The 19,584-nt window shown below is 37.3% G+C and overlaps 2 protein-coding genes across 2 annotated transcripts; one reads left to right on the top strand and one right to left on the bottom strand.

The window, feature by feature from the left end:
* The first annotated feature begins 4,382 nt into the window (after positions 1 to 4,382).
* On the top strand, positions 4,383 to 12,102 carry CHRM5 (cholinergic receptor muscarinic 5). Its single transcript, XM_026076059.1, has one exon. The coding sequence runs from the start codon at positions 4,978 to 4,980 to the stop codon at positions 6,568 to 6,570; it is 1,593 nt and encodes a 530-aa protein (XP_025931844.1). The 5' UTR covers positions 4,383 to 4,977; the 3' UTR covers positions 6,571 to 12,102.
* A 1,203-nt stretch (positions 12,103 to 13,305) lies between these two features.
* Positions 13,306 to 19,560, bottom strand: LOC112971043 (fibrinogen-like protein 1-like protein). The gene is made up of 3 exons (XM_026076064.1): positions 19,468 to 19,560; positions 18,945 to 19,148; positions 13,306 to 15,470 (listed from the first exon to the last, which is right to left on the bottom strand). The coding sequence occupies exons 2-3, from the start codon at positions 19,090 to 19,092 to the stop codon at positions 14,770 to 14,772; spliced, it is 849 nt and encodes a 282-aa protein (XP_025931849.1). The 5' UTR covers positions 19,093 to 19,148; positions 19,468 to 19,560; the 3' UTR covers positions 13,306 to 14,769.
* Between the last annotated feature and the right edge of the window lie 24 nt (positions 19,561 to 19,584).

Genomic DNA, 19,584 nt, shown 5'->3' with positions numbered 1-19,584 from the left:
AAAAAAAAAAAAGCCACATGTATTTCAGGTTTAAAACCTGTGATCTTAGGTAAAGCCATGTAGAGGTAGCTTTCTGTCGCAAATGAGGAAAGTAGCTGAGTCCCAGCCGACACATTGCACAAAAGCTTGTACCGCTGAGCCCAGTAGGCAATTGGGCACCCTCTCGCAGGGTGCCTTGTTCTGAGGACACGCATGAGGGGCACGGGAACAGCTTTGGCATATGAGTGCATTAGAGCCTGGCTGGTTTTCTTGCTGTGCTTGAATTAAAACAGCCCCCATGTCGTGCCCAGCAAAGCAAAGCTGATCAGTTCCCTTGCCACCACGCTYGCCAGATCCGTTTTCCCCATGCAGTCTGCAGTTTGACAATACCACGTTAAAATACCATTCTATTTTTGAAGGGTTTTTTAAACCCAGTAATCCTTACAGCAAAGTGCTACCAAAACTCCCATACCAGGAAATTATGGAGTCTAGCATCTCTGTACTACACCCCTGGCTCTCTAAGGGCTTCTTAGTCCTGGGGCATAATGCAGAGCAAATCTGTAAAATTAGCTTGACTCCAGTGCCCTCCACAAGCAAATAAATAAAGAAACAGGGAACACTAGCCAGCATGTTGCAAAGACATCTAAGTGATTGCATGTGAAGCCAACACAGGTCTGGCAGGCTCACTGCTGAGCTAGAGCTAATAAATTCCTCTGAACCCAAGCTGTGCCTGCATCTGTGGCACAATTAATCTGTGACATGAACAATCTGCCTGTAGATAACTGAGAGCTGACTATATGTACAAGTTTAACAATTCACATTAATTAGTACTTAGTTATTTTGAAAAAATAGCCCTAATATTTGGCAACAAATAGCAAATATCATTACAATTCACAAATGTGAACTTCATGCATCAATAATTATGAGTTAGATTGCAAAATCATGATAGTGTACATAAGCATTTTGATTTTATAATTTAATTTTGATCTCCCTATTATAAGCACGCTTGTGAGAGACAATTAGCATTAATTATGTTACCATAGCACACAGAAGTCTCACTCACAGGCACCATTGACTTGAGTGATATACAAATAGAGAACAAAAGGTAGTACCTTCCACAAAGTGTTAACATACAAGTATGAGACAAAAGATAGTAGATAGACATAAACAGAGTATGAAAAGATGATGAGAATGGTCAACATGCCAAGAAGAGGTCTTTGCCTACTAGCAGTTTAGCTACTGTTGATTTCATAGTCATCATAGTAAAAGAGTCCATTAGGGAGGGCTTTGCATGATGATAATGAGAGCACTTTACATGATGATAATGGCTTAATTTTTGTCGTTGATTATAGGGAGCTCTTATCAAGCATGAAGGACAACAGGAGAAAGCAAAATGTATTTGAAAAATTAGGTGAACAATGAAGGTTTGTATTACTTGCACTCTGCTGCAGTAAGAGTAGCGCACAGAATGAAAATAAGTAGGCAGGAATAAACATGAAAAGCCTTCAAAGAGAAGAGAAGTAACTAAGTTTTCATGTAATAGAAGAAATCCACCATTAATAGCTAAGCTGTTGCCAGCTCCCCCCAGTGTATTGTTTTTGGCTGCCTTTGTGAGGATTCCGATCCTCACAAAATGCCTCTGTCTTTTGTCTAGAAATTAATTACATTTCCTATATCATATTATCAGTGTTCCCTCTGCTTGTATCAGTTCAAACTAAGAATAATTGTGCCAGAACAGCAATTTCTGCTTCTCCTGTTGCTCTGAGGTTTGCAATCCATATGGGTAGCTTCAGTAGTTCTTCCCCTTAAATCCTAGGCCAATCATTTTAGGGAGGGTAAAAGACCTAAGAGGGACACACATTTGATACCTATGGCAAAAAAAAAAAAAAAAGCATTACAGAACACAGTGTCTGGGCAATTTCTACTCTCCCCTCTTCTGAGAAAGGTGTCATTGTCTGGTAAAAAAAGGCAAAAAGTTCAATCAATCTCCTATAGCCATCCTAACTGGCTGCTCAGCCCCAGGAGTTAGGCAAAAGTAGATGGCAGCTGATGCCTTTTTAAGACTGTCTCTAGCATTATCTGAAATCTTGTAATTTACAAAAAAGCCATGAGCATTGGCAGTATTTCAGATATGTTAACCGTCAGGGTCCRGAGCGCATCCCCCTTCTAGGAGTTTAGTTGTTCAGTTAAAGAGTTTAGCTGCCTGAGTCCAAGGTCAGCTCCTTTGCTGATAAGAGCTGTTGTGAAGAAAGCTAGAAGCAAGGGCCTGACCCTCCTTGCCCTTGGGAACTGCTTTAAGCTGAGGCTGTACTGCTGGCCCCAGCCTGTACTGCATCACAGTTCTGTCTGCGCCTGGTCTCAGACCTCTGTGATTCTGACCCTAACCCGCCAGCTCGGCTTCCCAACTTGACCTCAAACCCACATCATCACTACAGACTTGCTGGGTGATTGCTGGACAGTGTCTGACCCTGACCACTGTCTTTGGACCTGATCCTGACCTGGACTTGCTGCTCCGCATCCCAGCTCCTTGTTGGTGAGGTCACTGCTTTTACCTGCCTTGCTGTAACACTCCGTTCCCAGCTCACCTTCCTTTGCGGAGCAGCTGGCCCTCGCTGCTCCCTGACATTATCACACTAAACCCATTACCATGCTGCCACACTTAAAAATATAATCACCCCAGGCTGCACATGTGCAAAACAACCATGCTGACTGTCCACAGAAAAATAAACATAAGCCATATGAGGTAGCAGATACACACAGATTCATCTCACACAGCTCAGCTACACATCTCAATCACACAACTGCTCCACACAGCTTTATTTCACATGAAACAAAGCATCTACACTGAATTCCTTTACACCTTTAGGTTCTGTAAAGGTTTCCATAGCCTGTGTACCCAGCCATCAGAGAACGTCTTTGACTCAGGGGAAATCTTTGCAGCATACAGAACTAAAAGGAAAATTCTTCCCCCACATGGGGCTCATAAAGCCTGGTGTGGTACTTAGCTGTTCTTGGCTGCTGGCTCTTGAGGCTATAGAGAGCCAAGAGTACAGATGGTCTACGTGCATATATTATGATTATTACTAGGATACAAGGCCTGTACATGAACTATTGAGCTAGGCACTGTATAAACACAATACAGATGTACAAGCAACTAAGTATAAGACAAAACATGACAGATGGGCACACACAGATGGAAGAGGACCATTTTAGACAATTTGATAGATAGTGTCCTCTGTACACCAGAAAGCTTACCATTATCAAGTTCCATCACAAGAGAAAATCTTAGTGAGGATTTGAAGGAAAAGAAGATATATGGATATTTGGAAGGCAGTGGATGACAACAGTCAAGGGGACAAAGAAAATAAGATGCTTTTCTTAAAATTTAACAAGTGGCTGTAAGATATTGATATATTCATCTGATGAGAGACAGGAGCCAACTACTTGGTACAAAAGATAGATGACAACACATGGGAAAGGGACAGGCTGTGAAAGCTCTGCAGTTAATACAATACACTTGCCAAGATCAAATAAAATAACGTTCTGAGAATTAGGGTGAAAGAGGAAAACACAGACGAGTTGTGAGCATGGATAGGAAGGACCATGAAATAGACATTTTATGTAGAGAGAATCTTCAAGACTTAGAGCTGGACTTTTATGTCATCTACCTGATATTTTTATCTGAACTCATTTTAATGTCTGTTTTGAAAGAAAGGGAATGTCTTACCTGTTTTATACTGGCTAAATGTCCAGTAAGCAAACTGTTAATAATTTATATTTTGTTTATGTCTTAAAAACTGCTGTTTGCCCAATTATTCCAAAATTATACTGTCTAGCAAGATCAAATATCAAGCAAGTCATCAGCATCTTCTGATGTGATGGAATGACTCAAAAAAATAGCATAGATCTGTGAAAGAACCAAATTGCCTAAATGAGGTATGTACTCACCAGAACAAGAAAACAGCAGTGAAGAATTACACCATATTAGAGAAAGGATGGACATCAGAGGGATGAAACCTGAGATGTATGTATAAACAGAGAGGCAGTGGTGCCATGTCCAGCTTCCACTGCTTACATGATCTACAGTAATAAAATGTTTTAGGTAATGCTAAAACAGTGGTTTTTCACTGTGGCCGCCCATTGATGATTCTTCTTCAATTGACTCCTTTCTTTAATTTACTCCTATCTATCTTCACCCTTATCATTAAGTCACCCAGTTAACACAAGTTACAGTTACATGCCTCACCCAATCAGTTTCCTCTGTCCCCAAATCTCCCAATATAGAAAAGTCTTCTTCTGTCTTATTTTTCCAAAAACATCTTTTTCGCCTTCCCTACTTCCTTAAGTCAAAGGTTCCCCCTCAATTTCCCCAAGCACTTCTAACACATAATTCTGTTTCCTGCTGCCACCATGCCAGGGTTGTTCCTATCTCCCCATGCGTACTTAATTTGCTATGATTTCCTCTTACTCTTTTTCTGCTGTTGGTTTCCAAAACAGTGACTTCTTCCCAAAAATTTCCAAAGAAATGTTGACATGTCTTCTGCACAGTACAGTAAGAAGCAACACTGTGATTCACTGACTCATCGCACTGCAAAGCTTTAAATGTCTGTGTATAAGAACATGTAGAGGGTCTCCTAAGGTATTCAAAATATAAGAGCTGACATGACTGAATGTCTTATCAAACGGTAGTTGTTTTGATTGCATTAAAAATGTTATAAGGTATCAGAGTACACTGTTCTAGAATGTACATCTGTGTGTTTTAGTTATGTTCACAATGGTAGAAACAATAACCAAAATGCAAAAAGAACACAAATAATTTGATAGATTGTTAAGTGTTTTATGGTAACTCTAATGGAAGTCTGTGCTATTTAATGAGCTGCTTTCTTCTTCTCTTTTTTTCCTTTGATCTTTACAGTTGTCTCTGAAAGAATATTTTAAAGTACAGAAAGCAATATGCAACAGTGCTAACATCCAGATGACAATAAACCAAGAACAAGAATGGAAGTAAATTTATTCAGCAATTCAACTGTTGTAAACAGTTCATCCATCAACCAGAAGCAGTTAGAAGGGCATAGCCTCTGGGAAGTCATTACTATTGCCACTGTAACTGCAGTTGTAAGCTTAATAACCATAGTGGGGAATATTCTTGTAATGATATCATTCAAAGTTAACAGTCAGCTCAAAACTGTTAACAACTATTACTTGCTCAGCCTTGCCTGTGCAGATCTTATCATTGGCATATTTTCTATGAACCTTTACACATCTTATATACTCATAGGCCATTGGTCTCTTGGAAGTCTAGCATGTGACCTGTGGCTAGCACTGGATTATGTAGCTAGCAATGCCTCAGTAATGAACCTCCTAGTCATCAGTTTTGACAGATACTTTTCCATCACAAGGCCTTTAACTTACAGGGCTAAACGCACACCCAAAAGAGCTGGTATCATGATTGGTTTAGCTTGGTTAATTTCGTTCATTTTGTGGGCACCTGTAATCTTGTGCTGGCAGTATTTTGTGGGTGAACGAACTGTACCACCTGAAGAATGCCAGATACAGTTTTTATATGAGCCCATTATCACCTTTGGTACTGCAATCGCTGCTTTCTACATCCCAGTGTCAGTGATGACTATTTTATATTGCCGCATCTATAAAGAGACTGAGAAACGTACTAAGGACCTTGCTGAACTTCAGGGTTCTGAGTCAGTGGCAGAGTTTGAGATGATAAAGCCTCAGAAAGCTCTCCTGAAGTCTTGCTTCAGTTGTAAGCAACAAAACTTAGTCAAAAGAGAGAGATGTCAGGCTTCATGGTCTTCATCTAGTAGAAGTACCTCCGCTACAGTGAAGGCATCTCAGGCAGTGAGTACTTGTAATGACTGGTCTAAAGCTGACCAGTTAACCACCTGCAGCAGCTATGCATCTTCAGAAGAAGAGGATAAACTTGCCACTGATTCAGTTTTCCAAGTAACCTACAAAAGTCCAGAAAAAGGTAAAGCAGAAGAGTTTATTGAAAGGGAGAGTAAGGACGTTGTTGTCAAAGACCAACCTGCAGAAAATGATTTTGAGACCCAGAAATACTTTCTATCACCTGCCAAAGGCCATGTACAAAAAAGTAAAAAATGTGTGGCCTACAAATTCCGCTTGGTGGTTAAGGCTGATGGCACCCAGGAAGCCAACAATGGTTGCCGTAAAGTAAAAATAACTCCTTGTGCTGCTGCTCTATCAAAGGATCCTTCCATTAAAAGCATGGATCCAAATATAAGTAACCAAATCACCAAAAGGAAAAGGATGGTTCTTATAAAGGAACGCAAAGCAGCACAGACTTTAAGTGCCATTCTTTTGGCTTTTATCATTACATGGACTCCCTACAATATAATGGTTTTAATCTCCACATTCTGCTCTGACTGCATCCCCCTAACACTGTGGCACCTTGGATATTGGCTGTGCTATGTGAACAGCACTGTTAACCCCATTTGTTATGCACTTTGTAACAAAACTTTCAGGAAGACTTTTAAGATGCTGCTTTTCTGCCAGTGGAAAAAGAAAAAAGTGGAAGAGAAGCTATACTGGCAGGGCAATACCAGATTGCCATAATTGCTCATACATAAATGACAAGGGCAAAAAAAAAAAAAAAAAACAACAAAAAAAACCAGGTAGTGACATAGTTGGGTAAATTGACTGTAATTCTGTCATTTTAAAGTTGTTGCTTCATATGTCTAGGGGTTAAAAAATGTCAGCAAAAAAGTAAAATTGTGCATGAAAATAGCGTGCTTGGGATGAAGAAGTCAGTGGCTGCTGTGAACACCTGAGAGTGTTTGTGATTATGCAGTACATCTGCATTAAAGTTATTATGTTTGGGGTCTTCTGTCCTTTCTTTCAGACTGAGAAAGAGTAGAGTAATTTATAGACTACTAGAAATTAGACCTGGATTATACCTATCAGGTCACCCAGTCTATCCTCCTGAGGTGCAGAACTGTTTCTTCCTGTAGTTCCTTTCTTTCTTTCTAGTGTTTTGTCTATTCTAGTTTTCAATGTACCAAGCAATGGAGCTTTCACTACTTTCCTGAGACTTTTTCATCTCCTGTTGGAATGGAAGAAGAACTATTTAAAGGGGGAAATAATAAATGGTCAGGGAGATTCTTAGTACTCCAAATGACCAAATATATTATGGGAGAGTGTAATGCTGAGAAATTTCCACTTTGACTTTTGGGAGAGAGTAAAGGCTCATGGGGAGGAAATAGGTAAGTATTTTGTATATTAGAAGCCCAGTCACAATCTCAGTGCCATTGTGTAAATCAGGTTCATCAGTAAACAAGAGTACTCTGAATTTGTATTTCTTCATTTCCCAATGCTTCTGAAAGAAATTGTTAAAATTTATGTGATAGTGACAATAGTACAAATCAGAATTGACTGTACAACATAATGGATATAGTCTATCTATTGTACAACACAGGAGGACATAGGGAAAGTCTTTTTTCAACCTCTTCTGTTAGCATTTCCCTTGCCCCCAAAGTTTCCATTAGTTTAATGATATGCAGAACACAAGAAAAATATATATTGATGTCCTGCACATTCACCTATATGTTATGAAATTATTGAAAGCATTGATAGAATTGGTATCTATGAAAGATGAAAGATTTTTAAAATAATTTTTGAATATTTATATAAAACTATTAATGACACTTTGCACTTTCACAGCACTTTTTATCTTTACATAGCTTTACAAATAGTAACTAACATTAGGCGTTTGGAAACATAAGTTCTCTCCAGTCAATATCTTCTGGTCCATACAGGATTGGGGATTGGAAAAATCCCCCTTATGGATCCTGGGATCAGTGTGTACTGGCCTAGTTACAGTGAGCTGAGAATCTGTCCACTAGTTGAGGTTTGCTGGGGCTTTGGATGTGTGGTAAAGTCACTTCTGCGACAGGGTGAACTGTATGTGCCTGATATCTGTGTCAGATCGACAGGAGCCCTGCAACATTGACTGAATAAGTGTACCTGTGGGGCTGTTTTTAGCACAAAGCTACTGAAATGCAACTGATGATCTGGCTCATTGTGGTGAAAACAAACATGAAGCATCACAAAAGGCCATAAGAAAGCAAAGTGAATGGCAACAGAAGTCATAAGGAATGAAGTCTGAAAGTAAACATATGTTAATAAATAAATGAGAAAGAACTCCAGATAATGCACTGAGTCCACGTCAAAAAGTTCAGATTCAGCTCTAGCCTTTCTATCAAAATTCAGGATGAGATGCACCGGAATACTAGTTTGGGTGAAGCTCCATATTATATCTACTATATATGTTAGTGTGACATTACAGTGGTGATGTGACGCAGTTGCACATTTCAGAGATCATGCTAGTCATCCTGAACATACCATTGCTTTCAATGGAATCATTCATATAATTTATTGAATTGTCATACCATGAAAACGTTTTTCTACAGATATATAATTCCTTCAGGTCAATAACCACAGTACAAGTAATTAATACTTTTTATCCCCAGTCTCCAGAGGGGAACACTGTGTCAGTGAAAGATTAGCAATGTAGTAATGTAAAAATATGTTCTCTAAATTCATATGATTGATTTTGAAACACACCATACTGTACCTGTTATTTTTGGTGCATTAGCATATGACTGATTATTAAAGGAAAGTATGGGTTTTTATAAAGACCCTTTCATCAATTTTCCTCTGTCACCATCCAGAACTTTTCCTGTGTACAGTAACTATGTACAAGTTGGTTATTATAGTGGGTTCCTTTTATATTACATTGGATCAGACATTCAGTAAACAGTGTTTGATTCTTAGCAAATTAACGTGTCCCTCTGTGGCACAAGCTGTAGTTAAAGGCAAAATTTATGAAGTAGTAACAGTTCCTGCTAGGTGTGGTGTTGTTGCAAAAGTAAAGCATTGGCTTCTACTTCTGAAATTAAATGGGATATTTTTTGTCAGTTTTGGCTTCTGTTGAACAAGAGTGTTCTGTAAATGTTTATGGACTCTGCGCTCAGTAAATGTATTAGATTATACAGTGATGGATGCAACAATGTTGGTTCAATGTAATTGTGAAATATGTGTTCAAAGTATGCTGCTAGCACTTTATAATGTGAGACATTACATTACCAAACCTAGGTGCATTGTAAAAATCTAGAATTATATAAAAAGATGTTGTTACTTTATTGTTATGTAGAATGTTAACTCAAAAATAATCAAAACAAAAAAAAAGAAAAACATGATCCTCAACAGAATATCAGTCAGTACTTAATTATATCTTGTTTTCAGGTTCTGTAAGGCTTCCTTTAAAACATATTGTGGGACTTGTGCAGTGTCAAACATTCTTGTTATCTATATTTTTGTCCTTTTAATGAACCTTTTACTCACCTTTTCATTTTGATTAAGGTTACGATCATGGACTTGTGCAAAGATCTTTTCTGTAAAATTGCATTTTATTTTTATATACGTATATATTTATATGTATGTATGTATATGTATGTATAAATCCCTAACTAAGCTTTTCAGGGAATTAACACACTTCAGTATTTTGGAATATTGAATTCTTCCCCAAAGGAAACTTATGTACCATTTTTGTCTCTCCCCTTTTGTATGTCCCAGCCTCCCCATATATCCCAGATCTCCATAAAGTATCAAATAATACATTTTCTGTAAATATAAGTTCTGTTTTTACATAAATACTTGGAAGAATTACCATGATTTTTAAACTGACATAGAACATTTAGTTAAAATTGGGCATTTTTGTGACTATTCAGCACAGAATACAGAACCTTGTGAAGGATAGAAAGTCAAGACAGAATGCAAATGCAGGGTTTTCCTTTACAGAAAAATTCTTTTGAATTGAATAAGGATGAAATCAAAATGGTTGTAGAGAAAATGCTGTAAGAACCTATAAAATATTATAGCGCATATTTTGGCATTAACTTAATTATACAATTTAACTGGTAATTATGCTTACCCTGTTGAACTCTGCATGTCAGTTGATAACTGCTATTAACTGTTGAAAGATATTTCTGTATCTCATCTCTGTTGTATCCAAAGTGAGACCTGCACTGGGATTTTATGGACTTTAGGAGCATTTGATTCTAGACCCAGATATAGTGATGTACTTCAAGGCAAAATCCTTAATTGTTCTTCCTTATCACCCCTTAGATATTGTTCCAGTTTTGGAGCTGAACCTCATGAAAAGTCCCCATCTCTGCTTTAATTAGTCTGATCACGTATCACTCACATAGAGCTTTTCTCACAAATCTGTGGCATTGCCTCCTAGACATATTTGATACGTGACCTGAACAGGTCAAACTAATTTAACTAACAAATCTTAATACAAATGTACCTAAGGATAATCATACACCTGAAGAAATAAAAATGTCACTGGGATGTGGTAAGTATGTTGAATTTGATAAATAAGTCATTACAACAATTAAAGAATCCCATATCAATCTAGAGAATGCTGTTTTCTCTTAGAAAACAATTATTACAAAACTGCATGCACAATTTGAAACTCAGAATTGAGTACCTGTGGACTTTTCAGATTCTGGATTTTGAATAGAATTTTGTAAGATGTTTTCTTAATTATAATAGGAAACACAGTTTCCAAATAACCCCTTCATACTCTTGGATTTCCAAAATCTTCATATTGAATGAGAATTTTTGGACACTTTTGTTATAAAGCTACTCTGTAATCGTTAGGAGATGTACACACTTCTACCTTCTCTGGATTGTTTGCTTTAGGAAAATAAGCAAACAAACAGAATGATGTAACTTTCATCAGGAATTAATTTTCTTTACTTTCTATAGAGACAGAAGTAATGTGAAGGAACCACATGGACACAGTGAGAACCAAATAACCTTTTCCTCAGTTATATATAACAACCAAGCTGGAGTTATCCTTCGCTGTGATTTGTGCATTTAGGGCTCTTGAAAATGACTCTGCCAAAAAGCTTCATACTTACATGCCTTTTTGGTTTTATAAAAGAATGCTGTTTTTTTTTAAAACACATTCATTACTGTTGTGAACTACAGAATTTTTCAGATCAGAACTTCCCTCTGAATAAACTCACAAGCATCACAACAACAGCTGGAAAAAATCACCGCTTCCCAGTGTGACTCTGAAGACAGCTTCCCCACAGTGTTCGTGGGTAGGAATTCAAAGGGGTTCGTCATACTCTGAAATGTTTGCAAGGCCTCTCTATAGTCAGTGACTTCTCTGTCTTAAAATGCCCTTCCAAACCTGAGCTCCAAAAATGGATACTATGTCTTTTCTGTTAAATACCTTGGCATTCCTTCTACAGAATCAAAGAGGCCATTTATTTCTCATGTGGTCATCCCAAATCTCCAGTCCGGACTTTGTATGCACTAAGAAGTTTTTTTCCACATACAGTAGACAACTGGGTGTCATAAAACCTTAAACTTTGGTCATTCAAATAAACTTCTCATTTATGATTCGTATTAACAGTTATGCAATATCTATAGATAGCAAAAAACCCTGGTAGTATTGTGTTGTAAAAGAAGAAATAATCTACAACTCTTAGTAGTTTCAGAAAGGGATGATTTTGTGAATTATTTCCATCTTGGTAAATGTATTTCTTGAGGTTTAATAGCACTGCTGGGCTACATATCAGATTATGAACTTCAATTCTCATTACATGCAGTAAAACCACTGTCTTTTACTCATCTGTTAGGTGATTAGCTATTAAATGCCATTGGTTTCTTCATGTATCTGCTGTTAGATCAACCAAGTCAATTTTTCTCAAACAACTAGCCATTTTAAATCCTTCAAAAGTTTTTTTTTCTAAATAACTACTTCTCCAAATTCTGGTTGCTGATGGCTCCTGTTTCACAAGACCCCTATAGTTTGGAGATTTTTACTGAATTCCTGGATTACAGTGCCAATATACCAGCTGGAATATCTTCTACTGCTTACATGAGGGACTCCTTACATGTCTCCATCTAGACATAGTGGAGCTCAGATAGCTGTTTTTACTGTATGACACACATAAGGCCTACTTACATGTGCAATCCATCAGGAGGAAGAGTGGAGAGAGGCGAGTTCAGGGCCTGTATCACTCCCATGATACAGCATATCCAGCTGCAGAGTGTGGCTGGAATCAGCTCTGTACCCTACCACTCCACCTGCGTCCTGATGTCTTCTGAAACACAGAAGATACGAGAATGACTAAAGGACTCTGTTTTGTTAATTAAAGTAGAATTAATGAGCCCAGAGGGCTAATGTTATTAATTTATCGATGCACAGTATTAGCGATTGACAATGGATTGGGCCTAAAAACACTTTGTCCTGCTTAAACCTATGGTTAACACAAAAAAAGTCATGTGGAAGTCTGGAAATTTACTGTTTAGATTACACATAAGAAAGATAATCAGAAACAAAAACAAACACTTTCTCATGTAAAAGTTGAATGACTATAAAAGATAAATAATAATAAATAAGTATTTTTGCTAGAAAGAGGCTACCAGGCTCTTTTTTGTCAATTGATACTTTTTTGGGGAAGAATTTATCCTTTAGCTAAGTTCTGAGTTGATTATTGCGATATTGCATGTGAGAATGTCTTTATCTTTCCTGCAGTTGAGAAGAGAGTACAGGGAGAAAAAAAAAGTAGTGAAGAGTTGAAGAAATCTCTCACCTCAACCTGTTATTGTTAGGGGACTGTCTGTTTAAGGGGTGCAGTGCCACATGCTTCCTATTTAGGGGTGCTCTGAACTGGCAGTCAGCTGTACAGCTATTGCTCTAGACTTTGTCATGCTTCCTCATTTTGGAAAGATATTTGACCAAATAATTTTTTTTTCATTAGTTCCTCTTGGGAGGACCCACCTCCTTCCTTTAAGTCCATACAGCAGGCAGTAGAATCAGGAAAGGACAAGAAGGAGGTAGGACAGGAGGAATATGATAGGGAAAAGAAGAAAGGAATAGACAAAATAAAACCTCCCATGTATCAGCCTGTGATTTTGATGGTTCAGTAGTGATGGCCACCTGCCCTCAGCATTGTTCTAGTTATCCAATGATAATTATCCTCTTCTTAAAACACAATACATTTTATTTTCTGTAAATAATTTTCATGGAAATTATGAGATTCCATTTTTAAATTAAAAAGCAGAAATTTGCCAGTCTCTGTTGGTTGAGTTTCTTTAACTGAAATATTTAAGATAACATGCAAGACATTCTAATTATTATCCCGATGTTTTGTTTAATGCAACAATGAAAACTGTTCAGTTGACGTCTAGCTATTCTAATGATATAGGACAGAAATGTGGGAAACAGCCTGGAGCATCTATACAAGAAAACATGATCTTTCAAGGTCATCGAAACTGAAATCCTTTTTATTTATGCTTTTAAAACAGATGAATTTGATCATGAAATTCAAAGGTAGAAGATTCCCCCTATATTTTAGAATCAAAAAAAGGTGCTGTTTAAATAATGCAAGGTTGAGTGCCAAAACAATTGAAGCTAGTGGATGTGAAATAAAGCCAACACTCTCTTCCTATATCACAGCAGTATAAAGAAAAAAGAAAGCTGAAGAACATCATGGAACAGGGAGAAGCAACAGTCAAAACATGGTAAATAGAACAGAGTAATGTTCAGAAAAAAGGTAGCAATACATAAAAAATTACAAAACCAATCTGATTTTTTTTAAATGTGTTAACTGAATTTCTTCTTGGGGAAAAATTTGAGAGGAGTTGGAAGCCTTGGATATAATAGCTTCTAATAGGAAGGCTGATGAAACCATTAGCTCTGGTTGCTCTAGTAAGAAGGAAGAAAAGAAAAGCCTGTGCTGAGTATTTCATTGTACCATTAAAAGGTGGAGGTAAATGGAGAAGTCAATGAAGGGGAAAAGAAGCCATTTGAGACAAGGCTAATTGCAATTTCAAGTATTAAAATAGCTTTCCCTAAAGGTAAAAAAGGAAGGCCTGATGCTGCTCTATGGTACACAATACTCTCTGACATGCATTTTATAAACGTAAGTACTTGACTGTAGATTTCCTTCCTGTGTGATATGTGACAATGTGCAATTATAATGCAACTGTGAACATTCATACTGGAATAAAATCTTCAGAAACGCATGCATTCTCATTTTTGTGGTTGATAGATGTCTGCCATGTCCTAGGTCCAATCCTGGATGATACGCTATCATAAAGTCCTTGCTCAGACAGGACTAAATTTTCAATCATGATTGTTTAGTGTGATTATTTGTACTTCAGTCACTTTACAAAGAATCCATGATTTACATAGAAAATCTGTGAACTGGTGAATCTGCTTCTTCCTCTTCTCTTCCAGACAGTTAAAATTAATGAAATGATTAAAAAAAACTACATCTCTGTTTTAGGACAGGAGATTACAGTAATGCATCACATATTTTTCCCTTTCTAGCCCTAGAAAATGATAAATGAAAAGACTTTTTACTTTCTATTTAGCACCAAAAGAGCCCAAAATAGTAATGAAGCAAAACCCCATTCTTGCCGAGACACTAAACTTTGGGATGAATTCAGAATCTCAGATCCAGATTCAAAATTAATCACCTGACTGATTTTTTCAGGATAGAAGCCAAAACTATATATTCCTGCACCTCTAAACTTTGGAGTAGTTTAAATCTAATCCAGTATGTGTAATTTCATCTAGAAGAAATGGTCACAGGATATGTTAATGCTTCAAGCTAGCTGAAGAATGGAAGCCCAAAGATTACGCTTAACAGAGAAGGAAAACTTTTGCAAAGATATTCTGGAAACTTCATTTACTATGTTCCCTTCAAAATACACATGGTTTATCTACAGTTCATCTTTCTGACAAGGACAAGACTCGGTTGTATATGACAGGCCACGGTCAATGGGTTTGATCATCATCCATGCAAACTTGCACATACATATCTTATTGCAGTCCTTCTGCCAGTATATCACATTCCTGCGGTTCAGATTTGTGCCAGTGCATGCGTCATACCACCAGCCTCCCCCAGGAATGCCATTGTGTTCTAACTCAGCGCAGTTCAGAAAGTAATTGTCATTGTCTCTGTCCTTGGTGGTGAACTTCTGGATGTCATGGAGATAAGCTTCTGTGTCCAGGGTCAGAGCATCAGTGGCATTGCCTTTGTATAGACCAACCCTGATTCGGTATTGAGACTCTTCATCTTCAATAAGGAATGGTTCATACTGTCCCCATTTGATTTCAGCATTTAGGTCTACAAGCTTGACTCCAAGTATATACTGAGTGGAGCTGCTAGTTAACTGATGCATATATTCATTTCCTAACCAGTAGTTGTCTTGAACAGAGCCAAATCCATACTTGTAATCCTGCCAGGTCCTGTCATAGTCAACAGTACTATTGGCTGTAATGTGCTGGATCACTGTCCAGCCACCATCCTGCATATTACAATAGACAACAATTGAATCTTCCTTTGGTTGGATGATGTGAAGACCATCTTTGGAATTTCCTGGGGAGCGCTGAAAGATCTCAAAACAATCCCTTGGATAGTCTGAGTAGAAAAAGAAATATTAAGTTTTAAAGTAAGTTTCTGTTTATATAGTAAATTTTAGATATTGGACTCTGTCCTCTAGAGTGAGTGAATGATTGCTTTGATCTGACTGGAAACTGTGGCTTGGACTGACTTCAGTCCAACAGGTGGGACATCCACTCAGTCAAAGGGGGAGATTTCAGGGCAAAATATACTTAGAGAAAAAGCCTAAGAAACAGGAAATGTACAGACTGTTTCTTCTCCTCCTATGTTTCGCCAGTTTCCAGTGGTCAGCAAGTTAGCAATTACCTGTGCCATGTGTTGGACCACTGTGTTTAATAAGTGGAGATAGCCTTATTCTCAAAAAATAGATCTAATTCCTCTTTAATCAATTTATACTTCAGGCACCTGCAACATCCTTGCATTAAATACTAACAAGTATGCCATGTGCGCATTGATAAAAGGAAAATATTAAAGCACAATTCTTGCTAGTACAAAAGTAAAAAAAAAAGGGGGGCAGGGGGATTCTCTTAGGAACACTTCTTGCCACTCATACACTCCAGGCTAAATCTTATCACTCGTTTGCAGGTACTGGATGGAACTACAGTGCTGTGAAGCTGCAGTGAACAGCAAAATGAATAGCAATAACAGGAAAACAGGTGGAAGTGCTCTTCCATTTTATTGCTTATCCTTTAAACTCAGGGGTGATAAAAGTGGCATATAAGGCTTGAGATGGACCTCTTCATTGGACTGAAATGTGTATTGAGCTGTGTTTTTAACTGTAAGTTGCTTATAAGGACACTTTTTGCTATAATTAGAATAGTATCAAGGAGCTCTAAGACTAAGGCATAATGTTCTGCTTCTACGAATTAACTGTGAGATTTCTAAAAGCCAGAATATAATTCATATAAATAAATATATGTATGTATGAATGCATATATCAAGAATTCTTTCTGTAGAGAAGGATATTATTCAGTGTCTATTCCATTACTCGGAAACATGCTCAGGAATTGAAATTACTCACTCCATGAAGCTGAAAGGCATATCATTGTGTCATTACACTAAGGGATATTTGTAATTTATATTTAATAAACACTTGACAATTTGACTATAAGAAAAATTCCTACAGACCACCAAAGATGTAAAATGATGTTTTTTTCACACATATGAAAACCTACATTCTGCCCTGACAATAACTGATAAGAATTTAGATATTTTATTTAGGAATTAATCAATTTTATTAAACAAATTGTTCTTCTGGGAAATTGAGATAATTCAGGAAAAGTACGGCAAGATGTACTCATATTTAAGCAAAGAAAATGTTGAAAACCAACTAGGAAAAATATTTTCAAAGTTGAAGTTTTAAAATAAAAGCTAATTAAAAACTCTTCTATTTGCCAAAAACATTGACCTGACGTGCCCTGCTGGTCCTTTTACTGAACACATTTTATTTCTCTGAACACAGTCTGAAAAGAGTCAATCTCATTGTATGGTCTTGTGACCAACAGATCAGAAGTATACTGAAGAGTTTGTTTAGGGGGAAGAAAGCCCCCAACCTTCTGGAAAGAAACAGAGAGCACAGACCATAAGAGATCATTTTATGTACTATTGGTCCTGTAGGCAATTATGTCAAGCGGTCTTCACAGAATTATTAAGCTTCATCTCTTCCAACTGAAAAGCATTGTAGACCTCACTAACCACTGCTAGTCTGATGGTTAGAAACATTCTTCTGATTCCCAATCTAATTTTATCAGTGGCCACTTTACATCTATATTTTTCTTGTGTCATGTTGTCCTTTAGTTAAATACTGCTTCTTCCCTGGTAATAAGCCCTGATGTACAGAGAGGACAATTATATTCTTAATCAGTCTTTGTTTTGTTAGGGTAAATTATGTTAGGATAAACAAGTTCTTTGATTATCTAGTGTAAGATAGGTCTTCTGTTCCTTAATTGTCCTAATTTTTTCTGCACTCCTTCCACAGCAAATTCATCTCCTAGAATATGGGTAAAATTTGCACAACGTTCCAGATAGACTTGTATAGTGCAACTGATTTTCCCAAGTCCTATTAGAAATATCTCTGTTGATATATTCTAGGGTTACATTTGTATCTCATAGCTTCCTTTAATCTAGACTTTCTTCTTTGGATCTTTGCAACTGCTAAGTCCTCACTTTGCAGTAAAACCTACAATTTTATTTTTCATCCCACTTCCATTACTCAAGAACAACTGTTTTCTTCTGTATAATATTATGACTCGTTATATTGGCATTTCTCTACTTCATGTTATCATTAAATTTTATCAGTATATTCCTGTTTTTGCTTCAGTATACTTAATAAAAATACTGAAAATATCACTTGTAAGCAAACACTTCTGGTCTCCTTTCAGCTTTACAGTTCACCTTTCCACTCAAGCCATTATCATTTTCTTTTCAGCCCCTACTGAAATTATAGTGAAACCCTATCTTCTCTGATTTAACTAAGAGTATCCTACGAAATGTCATACCATAAGCTTTGCAGAAGTCCAGATGGATTAAATTTGTTAAACACGATTATTCATAATATTGGTATTGTGTTAAATATAATCTTTATATTTTATATTTAGAAGTTTATTGGTATGTTTGAGGCACTCAGACCAGATTTACAGGAGTATATAGGCTTTGCAAAGTCTTACTTTTGGGCCTTTCATTGCTTAACAGAATCCACAACCATGAATAAAATACTTTGAGTCTCAATACTACCTGTGTGAAATTATGAAATATCTTGAAAGAGCGCAAATGTGTACATGATTCTGTAACTCAGTAGTTAGTGCATTCTCCTGGTAGATAGAGTCTGACTCCAGATCTGATCCCATGATTTTATAGGATGTGTTATAAAAGTATAGAGTGATGCTCAAGCCAGTAATATATACAGTGACACTCATATTTGCCTTTCTTCTCAGTGAATATTATTCATTCAAAATAGAACAATAATAGAAAAATCTTGAGAAAATCATTTAGGCTGGAGGCTACAGGATTCACTCGGAAAGTAAATTTTATAGACCCTCAAGTGCCATCAGTTAGAGGAGGAAAATGAATCAACTCCCCCACTCTTTTTGTCTGCATTTTACGTGGGATCTACTCTAGTAAATGTATTCTTAGAAAACCTACCACGCTAGACCTTGCAAGCTAGATAGGCAGAGGAATGCCTCAGTTATAGATAAACATGAGATTTAAGTGCTGAGGTGTCAGGCACAGTCAAGAAACGGTGTTAAGAAAAATTCTTCAAATGCCACAAAATACTTTTTGACAGAAATTTTGAATGGTTAATATCTCTTGAATTAGGTGGCAGCTGAGCAAGGGCTTTAAAGATCTGTATTTTGGACTTAGGAGCAGGTCATGTTTGTATTTCAAAGTATTTTTGTAGAGCTAACTTTCAGATGCCTTGCCTAAAAACGTTACAGCAAAGCAACAAAGTAAAACACAGCTTGCATCCAAATCACTCACTCTCTTCACGAGTACCTTTGTCATTGACGTTAGCCAGTCTCTCATAGCCTCTTTGGGGGAGAAGCTGAGCATTAGCTAAGACCACTGCTTCTTTGGTGCTCGCTGACACAGTACAATGAGAGAGCAACAGCACAATAAATCCCGCTGAACTCTTCAACAGCATCTTCCTTCTGTGTCAGTCCTTCTGCAGCAATACACTTCAGAGCTGTAATGCTGGAACTGAAAATTGAAAGATTTATGACTTACAGAATGAAAGTCCTGAAGGAGAAAGAGAAACAACTGCTTTTGACATAGTGACCCTCTACCAAAACTGCCTTCTCCTGCCTCTCAGAAACACCTGCTTTTCCTAACGTGTCACACTGCGTTTCTGACGGGTTGTTCTGCTGACACCGAGCCTGGCGCTGCGCCACTTGCAATGTATTTTATCTTTGTTACTTTGTGCCATGCTGGTCAATGAAACATAACATAATTTCATGTGTGATAAACAGTAATAGAAAATAATGTAATGACAAAACTTAAAAGTACATCTTATATTTACCAGATTTGAAGTTTTCTTATTCCTTGAGTCCAAACTGTAGTGAAATAGAGACACCAATGGACGAACTGGCACAAACACTGGCCTCTCTGGCTGTCTGTAGTCCAAACAGTACTCAAC

This window comes from Apteryx rowi, unplaced genomic scaffold (genome assembly GCF_003343035.1).
Source record: "Apteryx rowi isolate R43461 unplaced genomic scaffold, aptRow1 scaffold_424, whole genome shotgun sequence".
NCBI classification, from domain to species: domain Eukaryota; kingdom Metazoa; phylum Chordata; class Aves; order Apterygiformes; family Apterygidae; genus Apteryx; species Apteryx rowi.
Note: the sequence above shows the minus strand (reverse complement) of the source record. Positions and strands in the feature narration are given on the sequence as shown.

What these genes read in the sequence shown, in the direction of transcription:
- LOC112971043 (XM_026076064.1), bottom strand. Translation starts at nt 19,092, where the DNA reads ATGCTGTTGAAGAGTTCAGCGGGATTTATTGTGCTGTTGCTCTCTCAT. An exon ending in GGCTAACGTCAATGACAAAG is followed by an intron (nt 15,471 to 18,944) that starts GTACTCGTGAAG and finishes TTTTCTACTCAG; the next exon opens with ACTATCCAAGGGATTGTTTT.
- CHRM5 (XM_026076059.1), top strand. Translation starts at nt 4,978, where the DNA reads ATGGAAGTAAATTTATTCAGCAATTCAACTGTTGTAAACAGTTCATCC.